Source organism: Centrocercus urophasianus, unplaced genomic scaffold (genome assembly GCF_019232065.1).
Source record: "Centrocercus urophasianus isolate 14NV4802_14NV808 unplaced genomic scaffold, USGS_Curo_1.0 seq_2, whole genome shotgun sequence".
Taxonomy (NCBI): Eukaryota; Metazoa; Chordata; class Aves; order Galliformes; family Phasianidae; genus Centrocercus; species Centrocercus urophasianus.
This window is the reverse complement of record NW_024884755.1, coordinates 1,156,096-1,177,787: the sequence shown is the minus strand read 5'-3', so window position 1 is coordinate 1,177,787 and position 21,692 is coordinate 1,156,096. Positions and strand designations below refer to the sequence as shown.

General features: G+C 40.1%; 2 protein-coding genes across 5 annotated transcripts; one reads left to right on the top strand and one right to left on the bottom strand.

The window, feature by feature from the left end:
- Positions 1-991: 991 nt before the first annotated feature.
- DDX28 (DEAD-box helicase 28) lies at positions 992-3,322 on the bottom strand. Its single transcript, XM_042821753.1, has one exon. It carries the CDS (start codon positions 3,320-3,322, stop codon positions 1,709-1,711), a length of 1,614 nt encoding a protein of 537 aa, XP_042677687.1. The 3' UTR covers positions 992-1,708.
- On the top strand, positions 2,768-20,199 carry DUS2 (dihydrouridine synthase 2). Of its 4 annotated transcripts, none has more exons than XM_042821553.1 (16): positions 2,768-2,806; positions 3,674-3,809; positions 4,577-4,622; positions 5,702-5,793; positions 6,613-6,656; positions 7,470-7,530; positions 10,357-10,404; positions 10,635-10,700; positions 12,674-12,744; positions 13,196-13,282; positions 13,750-13,918; positions 14,545-14,666; positions 17,215-17,358; positions 17,868-17,955; positions 18,536-18,609; positions 19,715-20,199. In XM_042821553.1, the coding sequence occupies exons 2-16, from the start codon at positions 3,687-3,689 to the stop codon at positions 19,950-19,952; spliced, it is 1,473 nt and encodes a 490-aa protein (XP_042677487.1). In that variant the 5' UTR covers positions 2,768-2,806; positions 3,674-3,686; the 3' UTR covers positions 19,953-20,199. The 4 variants fall into 4 exon arrangements, with proteins under 4 accessions (XP_042677487.1, XP_042677486.1, XP_042677488.1 ...); XM_042821552.1 differs by lacking the exon at positions 2,768-2,806 and adding an exon at positions 3,342-3,404; XM_042821554.1 differs by lacking the exon at positions 2,768-2,806 and adding an exon at positions 3,449-3,498.
- Positions 20,200-21,692: the final 1,493 nt, after the last annotated feature.

Below are 21,692 nucleotides of genomic sequence, written 5' to 3'. Positions count from 1 at the left end.
TGTTGTAGAAATCAGTCACATTATTTAGCTGGGAACTGTAGGTAGCAGAGCAAAATACTACAGCGCGTACCTGCAACAGCAGTTGGGATCCCAAGCGAAAAAAGAAGAAAAAAAAAATCATCTAAAAGGGCAAATATACATGAAACTGGGAAAGCCATTATCACCAGCTCACTCACTCAGGAGGACACTAAAACACAGTAACTCCACATTCATGTAACATGGGGAAGCACTGCAGCTTTGAAAACTGCCTCCTGTTAGATTGAAACTATGTGACACCTGAGGTGGTCAGCCTGAAAGCAGGCAAGAAAATATTAGCTTTTTTTTTTTTTTTTCCTTGGAGTTTAATAAAACTAATTCATCTAAGATAATCAGTGTATTCATGTTAAAGCCACTTGCAGGACCTGACACAACACAAGATGTGTTTCAACAAAGAGGGTTTTCTGTGAATTATAATCCTACAGATTGCCCCCAAATTTAAGTATTTACTCTCCAGGAAAGCACACATCTGCCTGCAGACACATGAATTGCATGATTTGCCATGGAATGAACCTTGGAGTGCTCTACACAACTAACGGGTTGCCCTGTCGCTTCATTCACAAAGTTGAAAGCCTTCTATTGAAGAAAATAACTTTACCCTAAGAATCCTGTAACTGCAACTGAACAGAATACACAGCTTCAGTATCCAGCAAAGGTTATAGCCTTATGCTGAAGTGGCTGTTGAAGGTTTCTGTTTCTCCAGCTTTCACTCATACTAAGCTCCAGAACCTTATTTGGTTGGAAACCAGATACAGAGACACTGCCATGTTCTTTTCAGTTAACGGATTTCTACATACTGAATTTTAGCAAAGGCAAAGAGATGGATGGTACAGAAGAAAGAGCCACTAAAAGGAAGAGCTGCAATAAGGCCCCCCAGTATAAATCATAGTTAAATCACTTTTTTTTTTTAAAGTGATTATTTCCCATGGACGCAAATGAGCAGCTAGATACAAAATAACCTCAGCCTCACTTTAATCTTCTCAGTTTAAGAGAACAGTGACACCATACCCAAAAGAAACTTTCTGCATCTGTTCCATTAGAATAGAATTTGAGTCAAAACACTTTCTTTCCTGCCACTGGAGACATTTCCAGCCTTTTTTTTTTTTTTTTTTTTTTTTAATCACTTCAACAGACATGTCATATGGAGAACAATCAGCAAACACATAATGCCTTTTTTAATACAATAAAGCAGCACCAATGTTTATTCTCAGTGAAAGACATCAAAGCCTGAAAAAGCCTTCAGTTTTATTACACAATTTTTCTCCCACCCATCTTTAGAGGCATCTGGTCTACAATCCTCTGAATAAGCTGCCATAAAAAAATCCAACATAATTTGTCATTTTGCGTTTCCACCATGTAACTAAATTGGGCCAAAGCTGTAACAAGGTTGGGAAGATAATTTCTTTTTTCCTGCCAGTAGACACTTTAAAAAATGTTTAGCTAGTGATAAGGGACATTGAAATGTAACAGAACCGCACATCACAGAGGCACATTCATGAGTTGTGATGTCTCTGGAAATGATTTTCAGAGTTTCCGAAACAGTGCAGAGTTAACCAGATCATCTTGTTCTGAAACTCAATTCTCTATCATTTCAGCCTACCTTACACACTTACTTGTTGTATCTTAATTGATTCAATTTAGTCCCTACCAGGCCATTTATTACCAACTCAAATCAAGCTGCTTTAGGAGGAGGTTCATTAAGAGAAGCATCCATGCCTGGGAGACCTGTCCTTTTTCGAGCAGCAGTCTCTATTTTCCGCACCAGGTCCACATCCCATCGATGGGTTACAAAGCTAACCACAACTCCAGGCATCTTGCTTCCGACCCGCCCAACACGCCCCACACGGTGTAGGTAATCCTGCAGGGTGTTTGGGAAGTCATAGTTGACCACAAGCTGCACACTGCTAGTGTCCAACCCCCGTGAGGCAAGGTCAGTGCAGATGAGGACAGACACATCTCCCTTCTGAAAGGAAGCAAAGATGCCAGCTCTAGCAGCTGCCAACATCTGTCCCTGTAACCTCAGGTGCTTGATTTTGTGATCGTCCAAGATATAGCCCAGCCAGTTGACGGTGCTGGCACTGTTGCAGAAGATGAGGACAGCCCCACTGGACGCTGAGCGCTCCTTCAGGAGCTGCAGCAGTTCAAGCAGCTTGTCCTGGCCTTTGAGACGGACAAATTTCTGCTGGACATGCGAAGGCAGGCGATGCAAGCTCTGGGTGCTGATGTTGACAAAGCAGTCCACGTCGACAAACCTTGCAAGCATCTGGCTGAGCCCCGCAGGGAAAGTGGCTCCTACCACCACCACCTGGGTCCTCTCCTCCCCGGGGCCAGCCGGCGCGGGGGCACCCGCGGCAAGCGGGGCGTGCGCCAGGACCTCCTGCAGCGGCGCGGCGAAGGACTCGTCGTCTATCAGCGCGTCCGCCTCGTCCAGCACCAGCCAGCGCAGCCGCCCAAGGACCAGAAAGCGCCGCCGCAACGCGGTCCGCAGCGCCCCCGGGGTGCCCAGCAGCACAGCGGCTCCCGGTGGTGGCGCCCGCAGCTGCCGCCTCAGCCCTCCCGCGGCGCCGCCGCCGGTCAGCCCGCGCACCAGCAGCCCCGCCGGGCGGCACAACGCCGCCGCCACCGCGCCCACCTGGGCCACCAGCTCCCGCGACGGCAGCACCACCAACCCGCGGGGCGACGCCGATCGCGGCCCCGACCCCTCGGGCTTCTCCACGGCAGGCTCCAGACCGGCAGGGCGGGCCAGCAGCCGGTCCAGCAGCGGCAGCAGGTAGGCCAGCGTCTTGCCGCTGCCTGTCTCGGCGGCGCACAGGGCGCTACGACCGCGGCGCAGGGCGGGTATGGCGAGGCGCTGCACCGCCGTGGGGCGGCCGATTGAAAGGTCCCGCAGGGCGGTCAGAAGGGCTGGCTGCAGCCCCATCTCCGCGAAAAGCGGGCCCTGCCCCGCTTGGGGCTCCGGCGCCAGCAGGGCGGGGGCCGCTTGCTGGACGGCCTCTAGCTGAAAGTAGTCCCCACGCGCCTTCCTGTGCTTCCAGCCCGCCGACACCAGCTGCGGACAGTCCCAGCGCCCCACCGTCTGCCAGCGGGGCTGGCTCAGCTCCGGCCGCCGGCTCCGCAGCAGCAGCTTACCGGGCCGCACTGCCGCCGTCTGTCCCCGCCCGCGCCGGCAGCCCCGCTCGCCCCGCTGCAGGCGCAGCCGCAGCGCCCAGGGGATGCGCACCACGTTCTCGGGGGGCTGCGCGCCCGCCGCCCGGGCCGCGGCCACCCCACCGTGCCTTAGAACCATGGCCTATCCCGCGTGATATCGGCGGCGCGATCTGATGGCGTCACGACGCAGCGCCTCGCCCAGCCGGCGCCGCGCGAGGAAGGTGAGCGCGTGTGGCCGTACCTCGGGTGCCGGCCTCATCCCGCCGCAGCGCCTTGGCGGGCCACTGCGAGCTGGCACAGCCCCGCGCCCCTCAGGTCAGAGCCCGTTCCCCGTGCAGCTGGCTCCGGGGTCGCGGCGGCCTGCGTGGAGCCTGTCAGGTTGGCAGCCTCAGCACCCACGAAGGGAAGCTTGGGGCGCTTACTAGTAGGGGTTGCTGTTTGCTAACACCTTCCCCCCCCCCCCCCGCCTTGCTTTCTCTGTTTTAAACAGCACCGCAACGGGAATGACGGTGAACACACCTCTCTGCTTCAGGGGAAAAAACATCCTGGCCCCCATGGTGCGTGTGGGAACGCTGCCAATGCGGCTCCTCGCGCTGGACTATGGCGCTGACATCGTGTACTGCGAGGTACGAGCGGGATGGCTGGGGACGTTGTTATTGCCAACAGTAAAGGAACGCGGGTGGATAGGAAATCTGGGGACATGGTTGCAGAGAACTGAGTACAGGAACAGACTTGGCTTACTCAAGGACTTTCGTTTTCCATATTCTTTCCATTAAAGAAATGGATAGAGTAGCTCAGCAGAATGCTTTGAGCTGTCATCAAGTCATGGAAGACCCAGCCATAAGGCTGCTTAATTACTTCAATTACTTTAGACAAAGCACTCACTATAAATTTATTTATATTTTACAGCAGTAGCTTACTTTTGTTTCTAGCATGGTAGATAAGTGAGCAAAATACATCTTACGGAAGTGCTTCAGCACACCATTGTTCTGCTCATAAAGAAGTGAAATTGCTTCTGCCAGGTTCTTGACAATAACAGGCAAAGCATTCACAGGTAGGTTTTGGTGGCTGGCCCTTAAGTTAGCCCAGGATGGCTCTACTCTAGGTCCACATGTTCTGGTGGCATAGAGAACAGAGGTGCCAACAATTTGCCTGTGCTCCTTAGGCCAGCCACAATCCTTCACCAGGTGCTTGATCGCCAGCTCAAGCCATGACCTAACAGTTCCCCTACAGTCATCTTTCATAGTTTGAAACTTTGAGTGCAGTGCTTCAGTTTGTTTATTTTGTTCTGCTTTTGGTAGTTTTTTTTATTATTTAATAAAACAGATAATTCCCTACAGCTGGAAGGTTTGTATGCTTTTACTCATTAAGATTTTTCCCCCTTTGTTCTCAGGAGCTGATTGACATAAAGATGATGCAGTGTAAGAGAGTAGTAAATGGTAAGCATGGTATTTCTTTTGTTAATATCTGTAAGCATTCTTTTTTTTTATTCAAGAGAAAAAAATTACTTTGCTGAAGTCATCTTACAGTGATCACCATGAGATGTAGGTACCTATAATCCTTCTGAACAGCTCATAGAAACCTAAATAAGCTTTTGAAGTTCCATTCTTACACCTGTATGTTTCTGTACGGTTTCAGACTTTCACTTCTACTTCTCCAGGCACTTCAGTTCTTCAGCCAGGGAAACCACAAGTCTTTTTAGAGGACTGACCAGTTAGTAACACTGTAGGATATTGAAAAAGAAAATACTAACCTACAGTTCTTCCCTACCCTTTGGGGAATAGGAGGAGAGACCTCACCATTGACTTAAGCTGCTGCTGGGATTCAATGAATCTTCTGTTAAATTTTTTGACAGATCTTAGGTCACTGGGCGTGTAGGTGAAGGGGACAGTGCTGGGCCCAGCTCACGGCCACCCCTGCAGCTCCATCTGCTACCAAAACCTTGTTAGCCCACTACAGTGGCCAAGAAACACATTCATTCAGACTTTAGTAGGGACGGCTTATGATCAAGAGTCCGTTTAAGTATTACCTGTTGGTAGCATTATTAAGGAAGCAATGAATTTGAGGTCTTACTGTCATTCTTTCCTTAACTTCAGGTCTGGGGCCTAGATTTGGCATAACATGATTTTCACAGCCAAGTTCTTAAAAGACCTTTGTAAGTTTCACAACAGCTGGGTGAGATGAGAAACAGCTTTTTGTAGTATCCCTGTCAAGGAACAGAAGTCAACCATAAGTCTATATTCCATTCTTGCCTTTCTGATAACTGTAGTGTTACATTCATTCTGGCTTGTTTCAGTGCTGTTGCTCCCCCAGCAAACAAGTTGGGAGTAACAAGTAATGGAACTCGCAGTTTGCAAGAAACGTACTGCAAAGGTTTAGGGAAGATCAGGTGTCACTTGTTGTTCGTGGAAATTTTGCTTGGTAACATTTAGTTTATATACAAATTGTATAGTCACTACTTCCTTTATGATTGCATTTGTATACTATTTGTCTGTTTTATGTTCCTCACTGCATATAGAAGTTCTTGAAACAGTAGACTTTGTTGCACCAAATGACAGAGTTGTTTTCAGAACCTGTGAGAGGGAGAGGCACCGAGTCATCTTTCAAATGGTAAGAAAGCAAAAGCAGGTACTCTCCTAAACAAGAAAGTGCTAGTTACAGTCTTAATCCAAGACCGAAAGAACTCTGTATTACAGATTCTCTATTCTTTGATGCTTCAGATAGAGATAAGATTTCGCATAACATTTGTTACAGAATTTTTAAGCTGTTGGTACACATGCAGTTAACATGCTGCTGTGTAAGTTTTCCATATGAGTGTTTTCAGAAAAAGTGATTAAGGTGAATTCTGTGCTCTCTGAAGAGATCTTGTTTTTGTAATCGGTTTCTTTATTGTATTTTCAAAACATACACATACCAGCAATGAATTACAGCGACACTTGATCACATGCTTCAATCTTGCACTGCAAGCCTCACTGGAAAGACTAAACAATATTGTTTGTCTGTCTAAGAGGGCATTAGGATGTGCATTAATGTTGCTAAAATTGATGGAGGAGGGAGGCTGCATTAGACAATGAAAGACTTTTTCAGGGGTAATGATAGTGCTGGAATAAGCTGTGCATAGGGGCTATTGACTCCTTAGAGATAGAAATACTTAAAAACAGGACATCTAATTGTGATAGACTGAGAACATTTGGTACTGTTGTAGGTTAGGAAAGAGGGTTGATCTCTTAATTTCTTTTTGCATCACTTATTGTCATTCACTGGTTAACATGCTTAAGCTAAATGTTTTTGCTATCCTGTGCTGTGAAAGGGTCTCTTTTACATTGTACTAAATGCTTAGAGCAAATATAGTTTTCCATATATGGAAGTGTACTTTTTTTATTCACTTGATGCTATTTTGTAATTATATACTCTTTATTTTATCATCAGGGTTCAGCAGATGCTGAAAGAGCCTTGGCAGTAGCTAAGCTTGTGTAAGTCATCTACTCTCACACCATTCCCACTCTGGCTTCATAGTTTTATTATTGGTAGTGGTGGTTGTGGCTTTTGTGGCTTTTTTTTCTGTTGGCTTTTTTGGGAGGGGGTTATTTTAGAGAAGACAAATTGTAGTGATTGAAAGGTTGAAGGTAGGTCCTGATAGGTTCAAGAAAAATGTTGGTTTTCTTTTTTGAGGACTGAACAGTATAGGGTAGTTGATCACCAAGATGTGAATCAGTACAGTAGAACAATGCAGACTGCAACTTCTATTTAAAACAATTCATACTCAAAATAGTAGCTGCATGATTTCTATGCAGGGTTTGAATGGCACTTTTCCAGTGCAGTGGGTGTGTCCTTGTTCTTTCCAATGTGAAATTCTGTGGCCTTATTAGCAAGTGTGTATGGTTTGAAACCTCTAGTAAAATATTGTGCAGAAATGAGAACTGAATCTCAAACACTTTGAAAGGTGTTTTTAAGTCTCCATTTTAAATAGATGGAGTTTCCATAAGACTTGTTGACACTGGTGAATTTGGTGGTGGATGTGGTTTACATCACTTAATTCTAGATAAACACAGATGAGTATTTGCAGCTTCTGCACACTGTTCATCAAAACACTTAGTCTGGTTTTCAGACTGCTGTTTAAGTACATATATAAGCAAGAAGCTGAAAATTCAGAAGTTCAAATAAAAGCTTAACCTTGAATTTACATTTAAGCCTTATAACGATGAAACATACATCCTGGTAAGGTATCTATTTCCTAGTTCTTGTTCTAGTATGCTGAAACATTTTTCTTATTTCTTCTATTTCAGAGAGAGTGATGTAGCTGGTATTGATATCAATATGGGCTGTCCAAAAGAATATTCTACTAAGGCAAGTGAATTTTGATTATACTGGATTCTTTCTCTCGTTGATACCTTCTATAGAAAAGGCTTCCAGTTCAGAAGACTCAAAGCTTCATTCTAGGGAATAAGCCTGGCTGTTGCATGTAAACTTTGTCTTCTGATCTTTGTATTACTGGCATTTTTAGTATTTGGAACTGTCATATGGAACTATAATGCTTTGTCCTTTAAGCAGAGATGACAGTATATTCACATTATTAATACTTTCTCTTCCTAATTTTATGTTATCACTTCTTTCCATCTGGAAGCTTTTACCATCCTTCTATTAAGGCAAAAGGCAAATGAGAGCTTGAAGTCTTTCCTGCCTCCTATTACCAGTCTAAGCATTTATAGAACTTGGATATTGCCTACTGTTAAACCAAGTTGCATGCAGATCAAGTACGCTATTCTTTCCATCCCCAAAATAGAACCCCGTGCTAGTTTACTGCATCTGGCTCACAAATAGACATAGCCAATTGAAATGAGATATCTGGTTGTTAAATGCAGTGTTCTTAAAACAAGGAATAGTAATGGCCAAACCTGATGCTACCAAATATGCCCATACCTTGCATGATGCTGTGACATTATACAGATCTCTCATTCTCCTTTTCCTGTTTTTAAGCCAAGAGAAATAAACATTTTGTTTAAGTGAATTGTATTTTCCAGAAATAGAATACATTTCTCAATTAAGTTACTTGAATAGGAGAAGGGTTTATTCTAGGTCTTAAGGAGAGAGAGACTACATGAAGTTTTGGAACAGAAGAACCGAAGAGCCTTAACGATTGTATGTAGAGTGTTTAAGAGATGACTGATGGATTTTGCCCTCACAAGGAATATTTTTTCCTTTGTAGTATGTAATGAGCTTAAGAACAGAGTAAGGCATCTTTCAGGTATTTAGTACCTTCACTTAAGTAGTTTGTAATGTTCTAGCATCTGTCTTCCAGTAGTCAATGTTTAGCATCCCAGGAAATGATAAAAGAGAAATAATAAAATTAATCAATTCTTAGGTAGATTTTCTCTTCTGTTATGTTTAGCTTTGTAGATTAGCTTATAGTAGAAAGAAGAAATATTTTTATTTTTCTAATATTTAATTAGAGATGGTTTGTCTAGGTAGATTTCTTGGGTCATTCCTGTTTTAGTCCCATTATCATTTTTGTTGCTTTAATAATCATCTCTGAAAACAATGTAGGGAGCATAATACAATAACAGAATAAAAAGCACCATGATAACAGCAGAACGGTAAAGTCTGGCTACAGCAAATGAGAACAAACATAAACATAGCAACTATAGACATAGAAATGAAGGAAAAGAGCTACTTACCTTTGAAAAGCCTCATGTAGACAGGAATATCCAGTAAGAGATACCCTCACCCCCAGTGCTAACCCTTAAATGAGGTCTGGGAAGGGGTGGATCCTGGCTCCTCCCCTTCTACTTACTTAGGTACATTGCTTGCACCTGAGCTCCCTAGGGTTGGCCCTGGACCTTGGTGGTCAAGAGGGCTAATGCCATTCTGGCCTGCATTTATAACGTGGTTAGCAGGAGCAGGAGGCAATTATCTCTCCTGTACTCAGCTCTGATGAGGCCACACCTTGAGTACCATGTTCAGTTTTGGGTCCTTCTCACAAGAAGGTATTGAGGTCCTGGAATATGTCCAGAGAAAGGCAACAAAATTGGCAAAGAATCTGGGGCATTAGTCTTATGAGGAGTAGCTGAGGGAGCTAGGATTGCTTAGCCTCGAGAAGAGGAGGCTCAAGGGAGACCTCATCCTGCACTACAGCTTCCTGAAGAGAGGTTTTGCTGAGGAGGGGGTCAGTCTCTTTTCCCAGGCAACACACAGGACCTGAGGAAATAGCCGTAAGTTGTGCTAAGGGAGTTTTAGATTACATATAAGGAAAAACTTTTTCTATTGAAGAGTGGTCAGAACATACAAGGAAAAACTTTTCTACTGTGCTTGTCCTTTCGTTATGATGTCTTTGTTGTAATGCCTTTCCTGTTGTATTGATCTGTCCCGTAGCTACACCAAGGAGATGTAGTTGTCATGTTGAGAACATACCATTAAATTCATAATATCTGGTAATATTCCTATTGCTGTCTTATTTAGCCTTTGCTACTTTTTTTTTTTTGTATTAAAACTAATTACATAAAAGATGACTTTATTCTTCCATAGAATCATAATTTAGAATGAAATGCCCATCCTTTAGTAGGATGGAAGCTCAAAAATTCATATGTTTGTGAATGATTAGTTTCCTCTAGTAATATTGGATCAAAAGAAGTTCATACAATTTTTAATTTGTTATATCTGCCTATTGGTCTCTAGATCTATGCATGTAGGTGAGATGGTGCTGAAAGAACAGTCAAAATATTGAATTCAAAGTGTTCACGATGTGTTTAAAATAGCCACTTAAAAAAGCAGGTTAACTAAGTTTACATTGCGTAGGCAGGAACTACTTATAGTGAAATCCTGCAAACATGATGTGTAATGCTCAAACAATATGTCCCAAATGCTTTGCTGTCACTTAATGAGTAGGAATAGATGATTACAGTTACAAAAAGTGGCTTTTTGAAATCTGCTTTCTCCTTGATGTAATGGGAGCGAGTTGGTGCCATGAATTACTGCTTCATTATTCTGATACTATTCCAGGAAGTTTTTCACCAAGCTGTTCACTAATGCTCCTGCATTACAGATTTCTCCATTTTCTACTTTCTTGCTTTAATAAGCACTGCAGTACTTTTGCTATAATCAGCTGTTAGATTAAATAATCAAGTTGAAAAATGTTTTTCATGTTCCTAATGTCACAGTTTTTATGTGTTTTCTCAGGGAGGTATGGGGGCAGCACTTCTATCTGACCCTGACAAAATAGAGTCTGTAAGTATGATCTGTGTTTATCATTTGTTTTACAAGCAGCATTGGGTCTTTTGTCTATCAGATAAAATGGTAGACTCCATTAGTGATTGTGTTCCTTAAGTATGTAAGATTCTCTATAGAGATACAATAACCAAATGTTAAACTGTTCTAATTTAATTGCATCTTGAAGTAAAGAAAGTTTTGTTCAGGTCACTTCTGTTATCACATTTCTTGTCTTTTTCCATCTCCAGATACTGACTACTCTTGTTAAAGGAATTTGTAAGCCAGTAACCTGCAAAATCCGCATTTTGCCCTCAGTAAGGACATGAATTGTTATACTTGTTTATTTTAGTTTAATCCTGTGATTTAAAATCAGTTCTAGTACATGGAGTTCTTATAAATTGACATTTTAGACCTGCTCTTGTGAAGTAGCATTTGGAATTGTAATTTGTTGGGAGTGCCGAACTATTCTCCTGTAATGCAAAAACTCGAAGTACTAAACATAAGATGTTTTCACATGGCCTTATTCTATTGAATTCTGAATGTGGATATTTCAGTAATCATGGCTTGCAGTCTTGTTTATTGTAACCCACTGAGTTAATCTTAAAGGCTTTGCTGATGGGTACGTGCTGACTGAAAAATAAGAGGGGGCAGTTATTGTTGAAGGCTGCTGCATATGGAACTGATAGAGAGTAATGCGTGTGTGTAGGCACAGAGTGCTGGCCTTTGAATGCAGTGGCAGTCTGCATGAGACTTAAATGAAAGGCGAAGCTGAAGAGGTGGTGTTACTTCTCCATCTCCCAACATTTGTGTTAGCAGTGAAGATTTCACTACTGAAATTGTGTTTACAGTTGTAACTGCTTGTGCTCTAGAAACTACTCATATTCTGTGCAGCAAGGAGCTTTGTGTTTCTCCTGATTAAATGTATGTACAAACGCAGCAATAATTACAGATGATACAAAAGGCTGCAGAAATTGTTTGATAGATTGAACACTAAAATTGCTAGTTTATATGAGGAGATTCATAATCTTCTGCAGAAGCAAAACTTCCGTCACATCTTTAGAATGACTTGTTATAGATAGATTCTTGGGTAAAGTAATTCATTTCAAGGGAATTGTGATAGGAGTTATTTTGATAGAACTGCTGCATTTTATTTGTCAGTGTCTTTTCTAAAGTATGACTACTAAGAATATTGTGAAAATACGTATTTTTAAATCTCCAGGTGATGTGCCTGCTCCTCTAGTGAGTGATGTTGAAAATCTGTTTGATTACGTGTTTAGTTGCTGTGATTGCAAATAACTGGGTAGGCACTTCTGTAGGTGGTTGAATTGTAGCTAAGCTAGCTGTTGTTCACGTGTCATTTGCATGTGCCCTTAAATGATTATACAAACAGATGAAGTCTCTGATAAGAATCACTATTCTGTTTCAGGAGTGCTATCTAATATTGTTTAACAGTAACAAAAGCTGGCACTTCTGCTTTTGATTTCTATGACTATCTTAGAGCCTCTTCCAATTTTTTCAAGCTGGTTTTACATAGCATGTCCACTGTCAGAGTAGCAGGTGGGCTTCTATCTCTGTGTTTGTGCTACCTGGTAGGTGTTGCATTTTTTGGAGACTGTGCTATTTAGTGATGAGCCATCGATTGCCTTCCAGCTTTTGAAAAGAAAACTGTAAAAAAAAATCTCCTTGGCCCTGAAGCTGCAGACCTGTATAAGGCAGGCTAACTAGCACTATACCAAATTTCTTTCTGCCTTTTAACAGCATCTTTCCTTTTTAAATAAATATTGGGAGCTTCTTGTTCTTCACTGCTTCTTTGATTCACTAGTCATGTGTGAATGCCATTTGTATTTTAGTTACTAGGTAACTCTGAGACGTTTCTGATAGGAATATTTATAAACATGATTGCATTTTAGATTGATTTCGGAAGGCTTTCTCTTAATCATCCGTCTAATGTGTGTTTTAGTTACAGCTCACAGAGTGAGCTATGGTTAAATAGGTTAAATGGTTAAAGAGAACTTGCTGTTTGGTATTTCAATTGAGCCCACAAAGTACTGATGGAAAATACTCTTCAGGAGGGTATTCTGTTATCTGGTTCAAGAAAGTTTGCAATCCATGGTTTTGAGGAACTATTGAAAATGGATTCTTGTTCTTTCAATGAAGTATGTGTTAAGTAGGTACATGCTGTTGGATTATGGGCGTCATGTTTCTTATGTCTCTTACTGAAAGACAAGAGTTCTGGCATTTGTTTTCTATCTTTGAACTAAGGCTGTCATTCTCTCCTACCACTCAGGTTGAGGATACTGTGAATTTGGTAAAGAGAATAGAAAAAACTGGTATTGCTGCCATTGCAGTCCATGGAAGGTAAATCTGTTCCAGGCAAGAGTTTTACATCCTTGCTACGCTTTGCTGGCAAATGTTGCACAGTAAGATATGATTAGAATATATTCTGCATATAATATGTAATTCTCATTTCAACTGCTACCTAAATAAGTATTCTTAAAAATCAAGCTAGTCATTAGGGAATTGGTCTTTTTAGTGCTAATGAAACATTTACTGCTATTTTTCTAGATTTAGGCTCAACAAAAAACAAAACTATCTTGCACATGGTGTCTAAAAATCCCTGCTAATCTGGATATGGAGTTATAGTAGCAACAACTTTAAATGTATTTGATTTCAAAGATTCATGCTTGAAAAAAATGAAATATATAAATGAAATCAACAAAAACAAGTATTTAAAATTTATGAGGTTCTGCTGTGATCTAAATATGTAAAAGTTTCTTAGGAATTTTGGTCTTTTTCCTTTGTTGGAAAGGAAGAAGGAGGAGAGGCCTCAGCACCCTGTCCACTGTGATGTGATCAAAGCCATATCTGAAGCAGTCTCCATTCCAGTAATAGCAAAGTAGGTTGGATAATCAGCTGGTTATTGTAATATACCTGTACCTAGCTTAAGATGTACTAGTGCAGAAGAAAGGAGATTTTTCATGTGGGGGCAAATCTTATAAGACGGGATGGGCAATAATTACAAAGTATCATTTTCAAACAATGTCAGTGTGGTTTTTTGTGTGCCCTGTCCATTAAAGATTTTTGGAACTATGCAGTTTGTTTAAAACAAACTGTCTTCATTCTGTTTAAAAAAAAAAAAGAAAATGTGCAGGTAATGGAAAAAACGTGAAATGTAATCAACATTTCAATGGTCTATTGCTAACATAACTCAGACCCATTTTTCCTCTTGGTTTTGAGATAATATCCTGAACCCAGTATCATCGTTAATAATGTAATATCACATTTGAAAATACAAGGCTGTATTAAAGCTTATAGAAGAGCAAATAAAACTTCCTGGATCATAACAGTGATGTTCATCTGTAGTGGAGGATCTCATGACTTCATCAAAGAGTATACAGACATTGAGACCTTCCAGAAAGCAACAGCTGCCTCATCTGTGATGATAGCTCGTGCTGCTATGTGGAACCCATCTATCTTCAGAAAAGAAGGTCCTTTCCCCTTGAAAGAAGTCATGCAAGATTACATCAAATATGTATGTATTTCTTGGAAGATTTTCCTTGTGGTTAACAATATTTAGAATTTAGTCCAAATCTTAATACAGTGTCTTAGTTCCTGTTACTTTCAGAGACTTAAACTCTACAGCGTATTATGAGAGTCTTGTGAGTAAATCATCCCTGCTTCTGTTTTATATTGTGTTCAGTAAATAATTTATAGAAATCATTCAGGAAATGACTTTTCTTCCGATGATTCTTTTCTTACATGCTGTTTCTTTAGTCCTGGTTTCTTGGCAACATTTGTGAGGCTTACAAGGCTATCCAAAAGGCTTTCCATCCAAGGCTATCCATCTAGGAATTTGGAAAGTCTGTGATGAGTAGGGCAATTCTCTTGATGTTGTTAGTGCAATTAATGTTGAACAGATAAGTGAAGGAATATTGATTACTCGGTTGCTGTCAGCTTTGTTGTTAGAAGTTAACTGCCTATCACAAATAGGTTTTTAGCAGCCAGGAAGCCAAGGTTAGGTGAGTAATCTTGAATATATTGAGAAAACTGTACACTGTATTTTGCATCTCAAAAATGATTTTGAAATTCATCAAGAGACATGCAGATTACCTAATAAAAACTTACATGATATGTTTTTATATGCTTTGTCTTTCTCAGGCAGTGAGATATGATAATCACTATACCAACACAAAATATTGTTTGTGTCAGATGTTAAGGGAGCAGTTGGAAACTGCTCAGGGTAAGAAGCTGCATGCAGCACAGTCCACACAGGAGATCTGGTAAGTGTGAGCTTCAGAAACAGAAATGGTGTTCTGTATCAGACTTGCAAACCAGTTCTTTCTGTAGCACTGCCTGGCACTTCCAGCGTTCAGAAATTGGAAGAAAAAAAGTGTACTTGCTGAGATATGCAATACACTGACCATTTTCAAGCTTCCTCCATGTTCATAAGTTAAAATGGTTTAACCTTAAAGATATTTATATAGCCTTCAGCTAATTTGAGAGGTGCTCAGACAGGAGTTTATCTACTATTTGCATTAACTTATTCAATTAAAAAATGCCTTTATTATTCTACAAAGGTAATCTAGATGCTTGTCTTTTCAGAGCTGTGGGTTGTTGTGGGGCTTTTGTTTTTTTTTTTTGTTTTTTTTTTTTGTTTTTTAAAGGAAAGCTTTCTATGTGCCTGTGGGTTCTTCGTGTTCCTGGGATTTTTATGACATAATGCTTGTTTTAAATGAGCATGTAGAGATGAACTGAAAACAATGTATGAAGATAGTCTGTATGATACTTGCATGCACATCTCTTGTGCCATTCTTCATATCTAAACATTTGTGACAACTTTTTTGAGGAAATTGCAGATTAGTACTTGAACTGCTGCACTTAAAAACAAACAAACAAACAAAAAAACCAACAAGGAAGTTGCATAGGCAGATGATAATTGAAGTATTTTAAAACTAAAAGATGGGAGATCTGGATTAGTTGTTTGGAGGGAGTTTTCTACTTAAAGGGTGGTGGGGCACTGGCACAGGTTGCCCAGAGACATTGTGGGTGCCCCATCCCTGAGGAAATTCAAGGCCAGACTGGATGGGGCTTTGGGCAGCCTGAGCGGGTGGGTGGCAACCCTGCCCACAGTTGGGTTGGAACTGGATGATGTTGAAGGTGCCTTCCCACCCAAGGCATTGTATGGTTCATGAACCGTAGTAGCATTGCTGTCTCTTAGTCCCAGACCTCTAAAATGAGGTAAGTTCTTGGAAGGAAAAACTTCAGTTTGCAATCTGAAACAGTTTGTTTATGTGAAAATAAAAGAAATGTTAAACTTGAAATATTCTGCAAATGAAATTACTGCTTTCTGGCAGCACTTGATCAACATTCTGTTCGTATTTGAAAACGAATGTAAGTGCCTGCAATTCTTTTATCTGTTCACTGTGACTTACCAACACTTTCTCTCTGTAAACACCACCACCCACCATTATGTTACAACAGCCAGAGAGGGGACTTGTGTTTTATGTATAAAAGGAGCCAGACTCCATTAATCGTAAGGAGCAGTGGAACTTGGAAAATATACTTACATTTTGCAAGTTAGTTTCATTTCTGCAGTGTTGAACAAATTTTTACTGTAGTAACTTGCTCTTTTTTGTGTATAGTTTTCTAATTTGGTTAGGAGATCTGCAGTGTAGACCAAAATTGAAACAGTCTTTTACAACTTCAAATAAATATAGCCAAGTGGATGGTGGTGTTTGCTAGTGAATTAATAGTAAGGTATATTATGCAAAGGAAAGGAACTGTTAAGTAAGGTTCAAGCCTTTAAAGAGGCCATTGGGGGGGTGCAGTGTATGCACATCTGTACTGGGTGAAGGTCTGGGGTAAAACTATGATACTTCTGTGCTGTGTAGTGATTCTTTAGGGCCTTTCTGCATTGAACACCAGTGGGTTTTATGTTTGTGATGCAATAACAATTGCAAAATTGGCTTAAGCACTGTGCATGCATAGGGGATCTTAGAAATTCATTTTATCAGTTTTCATCAACAAATGCAAAGCCTTCTAACCATTTTTCTGAACTGGCTGGTTAATATCCAGATGAAGAAATAACTTAGAGTTATGTAAGATGAGCCTATAGTCAGACAAAAATGTTAATGCTGCTGCCTTGTGGTGATGATGGTGTGTTGCAGCCCTGTGGGATTTTAGCCTCAGTACTGAGTGCAAGACAAGGGCTGCTGCATTTCAGATGAAAGAATTTATGTAACAGCACATTCAGCTTCAACACTTTTCCACTTACTGCATTGGAAATAATGCTGTGGCAGAAGTGCATTTTATTGTTGAACAGCCTGGTATCATTGAGTATTCTGATCTTATTCAGCAAATAAGTTTTCCAGTGCTACAGGCTTTACTGTTACCTATAGAAAATTAGTAGTCTCAATATTTCAGAGCAGATGCAGTGGAAAGGTCTGGAATTTAAATGATTTGAAGCACTTGACAGTGATCCAAATCTCAGTTTCCTGCTGTGTACTGGAGCTTGCAGATAATGCTCAAATTGAGCTAATAACTTGAATGAACACTGCAAGATGTGTATTTCTGATTCTGCCTGGAGTTTCATATTGCAATTTAAATATATAGTGATGGAAATAAGAACTTCTGCTTGCATTTCAAGTGTGTCTGAGAAATGAAGGCGAAACAATATAATGTCACCTATAGAATATAGCTGTACTTTCATGTGATTCTCTGCACATAGATACTCTATCTCAAAACAATTGGTTATTTTATTTATTTTATCATAATTGGTTACAAAAACCACAGTCTGATCTCTAATCCAAAGAAATTCCATTTGAATAGTGAAGCTTTTGAAATGTCTGAGTTCTACAAAGAAACAACAGCTGTTTTTGAAGCTAAGAAAACATCTTTGGAAACTAAGCAGCAAGATGAAGATGACCAGATGGAAGATCCAGATATAATAAAAATGGCTGTTAGATTTGACAAGTAAGCATGCAAATTCATTTTATTTCAGTGGCTCGCATTTGTAAAATGAATTTAACAATATTTTATAGTTTTTAGAGTAATGATTTGCATAGCAGCATGTGCAGAGTGATTTTTCTTTCTATGAAGCAATTTGTGCATGTAATTAAGTAATCACTAGTATCACTTTTCCTGTGCTGTTTAGATGTTATGGTATTTACATCTTCAGTTTCAGGCATTCGGAGACTCAGTAATCTATTAAAAGTGCTAAGCAATTAAAAAAATCAAGTATCTGTAGATAGACAAATACAAATATACAAAAGGTATTGAGTTTTTAGATGTTACTTGAATTGTCTGAGAAGAAAGTGGCATTTTTCTCAATTTGAGCTGTAAAAGCAAACCACAAAGAGTAACAGGTAGCAGAGATCGAATGAGCAGCACTTATTTTATTGAGTTATTGACCTGATTTAAAGTAGTTCTGCTTATTAAGTAAACTCTAAGCACAGTTACTGACCACAAATGTTTTTGTCTAGGCGAGAATATCCACCACAGATTACTCCAAAAATGTATCTTCTGGAATGGTGTAGGAAAGAAAAGCATCCTCAGCCCGTTTATGAAACTGTGAGTCAATCAAAAAACCTTTTCAAACCTCTTCCTGTTGTAAAATTGCCATTCTGAGGCTTGGTGTAGTGAGTTCAGTTTCCCAGTGCAGTATTGCTCTGCAGTAAGATGGTTCAGAAATTATTTTATATATATGTGCGTGTAAATATATAAAATGGCAGCTTATTTTATTATGTGAAAGTGAGGTCTTCAGTTTCTGTAAAGGTGAAAGAAGTAATTACAGGTCATTACACAGAAGTCCATGACTGAGTGACTTCTGTGATGTTAGAATTTGGTTTCAGAATGTTTTCTTCTGTTGCTGGACACTGTTGAAAGTATGAACTAAACTGGACAGGAGCAACTGCTTGTTTGGGTTGAGGTTGTTACTGTTGTGGGTTCATTCTTATAATGCAGAAGTATTTGTAGTTTGGAGAAATCTTCTCTTCTAATCCTGATTATGCGAGGTTAAAGCTTTAGAATTAATTACTGTAGTTGTAAGGGTATTATTTAATGGGGAGTAAAGACAAGAATAATAAGGAACCTTGACAGTCTTTGCTATTTTTGACCCGTCTACCTCTTTAATTCTTTTTTTTCTCTCCAGATTCAAAGACCACTAGATAGACTATTCTGTTCAGTGGTAACAGTAGCTGACCAAAAATACAGATCAGCTCTGTGGTAAGTTAATGCTTTTGTAGTTGTACTGTAGTTATTTCTGATGCGTTGCTTAAAAGTTGTGTGACTTTAATAAAAAGATACCTCCTAAAGCTACCTCTGGGAGAAAGAAAGGATTAAAACTTTCTGAGAATTGAATGTAACGAGAGATTAAGTACAAGTGAACTATTATTCTATATCTGAATTCACCTAATGTGATGGTCCACAATTTTAGTGGGAGGGGAGCACATAGGTGACCTGGTTCAGTTGTGCCTGCAAAGAGTCCAGTAACAAACCAGGGGAGACAGAGGAGACATTTTGGAGGGGGTAATGTCTTCAGCCACTATAGCAGATCTCAATACCAAGTCGGGATTAGGTGACTATAGTGAAGTAGAAGACACAGTTCAGTGGCTAGTCAGACTTCACAGTTGATCAACAGTTACATCTGGTGCTGCTCTACAGTTTCGTGACAGTTTTCTTTTTTATCATCTGTTAATACTGGGATTGGCTTCAGGCATTTGCACCTAAGTTGAGCCTGATATAACTGCAGAGTTAAACCTCAGTATTGGACACTTTAAAGTGGATAAACGCAGACAACAGTTACTGGTATTTCTGGGACTACTGCTCAGAGACTTCAGGAAGCAAAGCTCAGCTGGTATGAAATTTTAAGAAAACGTTTTCAAATATTGAATTTCACAAACATTTAATCTGAAATTGACAGAATTTTTATTACTATGGAACAGCTCCTGCTTATGTCAGTGAACATGTACACCTACAAGAGATCATATTTGGGCCTGAGGTATTTTTTCAGACAGTGATAATTTAAAACTCAATGTTGTTTAATGATCATATTTGCAAAAGTCAGCTTATATGAGGATTGCAGCTTCTTGTCCCAAACATACCTTTGAAATGAAGAGTTTGAGATGCAACTGTTCCTATCAGCGGAGGCAAATCCACATTGACGCCTAGCAAGATTCAAATCACTTTGGAACTGCTGTTTTCTACTGTGAAATGACTACTGATGCTGTTTATTTCACCGTGTTACGTCAGAGACAGGAAAGTAATTGTTTTGGCAGTGTAGAGACCTCAGTTTCTACTTTTACCTATGCTCTGTCTGTTTGCTCTTTAGGGACAAGTCAAAGAAACTAGCAGAACAGGCTGCAGCTATTGTCTGTCTGAGAACACTGGGTGTCCCAGAGGGAAAGCTGTGTGAGGGAGAAAACCACCTGATTAACAAACGCAAGAGGGAAGACCAGGAGTGCTTGAACAACAGAGATCATGGAAAAGAACTTGCTGAGCCTTCCCATAAAAAAGCTAATTTTGCTGAAGAAAGTTCTGACGTGAATGTGCCTAAGATGCAACGGTAGCATGGAGGTCACAGGCTTCATACAATTACACAGAAGCTAGAAATTAGCTCCTTTTGTATATCTTGCTGTTCACACTTTGTCTGGATTCTGAGATGGCTAAATTCCCTAGCTGTGGAAAAATGCCACTAAGATTTACTGTTTACCACTTGCTATCCCCATGGTGCCTTTCAGACAGGGTGAATTAGCAATTTGATTTTAGAAAACATCGAGAATATTATCTCAAAAAATAAATTCTTTTAATATCAGATTCTCTAGGCTACTTTGTCATTGACTTTATTGTTTCTTTTAAGGTATTTATGATATGCTGGTAAGAGATCTGAGTAGTAGCAGTAAGCAGATGGAGACATTATGGAACTAATGTACAAAAATTTTAGTTGCAAGTAGACATGGTTTTATCAAATGAGTTTCATGTATGACTTGAGGCTTTATTTCTTCCATCATATTGACAGAAAGGATTTTGCAGAGAGGAGAACTTGAAAATAATAATGCTAAGCATGAAAATAACTCTTCTTGATTAACTTCTACATTCTACTCTCCAGAAATGTGACAACAGAATTAATCATGCTTTCCTGGTCTTATTGGAAATTATCTAGTGTAATACCTAAGGAATTGGAGCTGAGCTTGGTAGCTGTGAATAATTTGAACAAATTAAGCTTTGAGCTGTTTTGTACTTTTAAGCTTGGAAATACTAGTAAATGTCTACATGTATATTACTAGCAATATAGGCATTAAAGTATGGCAGGCACATCCAACCTGCAGCCCATTGGCTGCATGCAGCCTGTCTCAGCTTGCAGTGCAGCTGCCCTCTGCCCCGTGCCATCGTGGTTCACTGTTCAGCATCAACCAAATATATCAGTGCACTGTTAACCCTACATGGGCTGAAGCCAGGACAAGGGAAGGGAACAGTGCAGTTCCAACACAAGTTAGGAACTTTGTTTTGCTGCATTGGATAAACAGTCCTCTGAACAGCAAAAAAATATACAGTTTTACTTTCAAATTCCTTAATCACAGTGGAGAAAAAGTTTCAATTTTTTTTGTGTATTTGCAACTCCATTTTCAGTCAGCATAAATACATGACCTGCACATTTCAAATGGAATGGATAGAGTTATCAGACATTCAACTAAGAAATCTGATCACGTCTCTTTACTGGACTCACAAGCCCTGTGTTAACAGAGAAATGTCCCTTACCTCACAGTCGTGCCTTATGTGATTGGTTTTGGCAGTATGTATATTTGTGAATAACTTTTCAAGGATGCAGCATGGGAAAAATGAAATTTCATCAGAAATCTGACCAACACCTTGAGACCTCACACAGAGTTGAAACCACTGCCATTGAACCAGATTGAGGCTTCACAAAAACAAGGTCAAATATCCCACCAGTTGTTTGGTTTTGTTGATATCCTTTGTTTTAACAAACTATTAAACATTAAAATGTTTTGTTATTCATGTTAACTAAATTACATATTTTATGAGGGCAGCTCCAAAAACTGTCTCATGATGTCAGAGGTTGATGGTGTGAAGGTTGGTGGTGTGGTAGTAGAGGTTGAATCTTCCTGCCAGTATTCCCTTAATGTTTTGTTGCTGTCTGACAGATGGCAGCAGAGGGTCGTTCTGATGGAATGGCATCTGACATGGAAGTGTGTATGAAACAAAGGTGTGTTCTGAATTTTTCTGTGCAGAAAAAATGGCACCCATTGAGATTCATCAATGCTTGCTGAATATTTATGTAGACCAACAAG

Excerpts from the sequence above, each read along its gene's own strand:
- DDX28 (XM_042821753.1), bottom strand. The coding sequence starts at position 3,322 with ATGGTTCTAAGGCACGGTGGGGTGGCCGCGGCCCGGGCGGCGGGCGCG.
- DUS2 (XM_042821553.1), top strand. The coding sequence starts at position 3,687 with ATGACGGTGAACACACCTCTCTGCTTCAGGGGAAAAAACATCCTGGCC. Across the intron at positions 3,810-4,576 it reads CTGACATCGTGTACTGCGAG|GAGCTGATTGACATAAAGAT; the intron begins GTACGAGCGGGA and ends CTTTGTTCTCAG. Across the intron at positions 12,745-13,195 it reads GCCATTGCAGTCCATGGAAG|GAAGAAGGAGGAGAGGCCTC; the intron begins GTAAATCTGTTC and ends TTTGTTGGAAAG.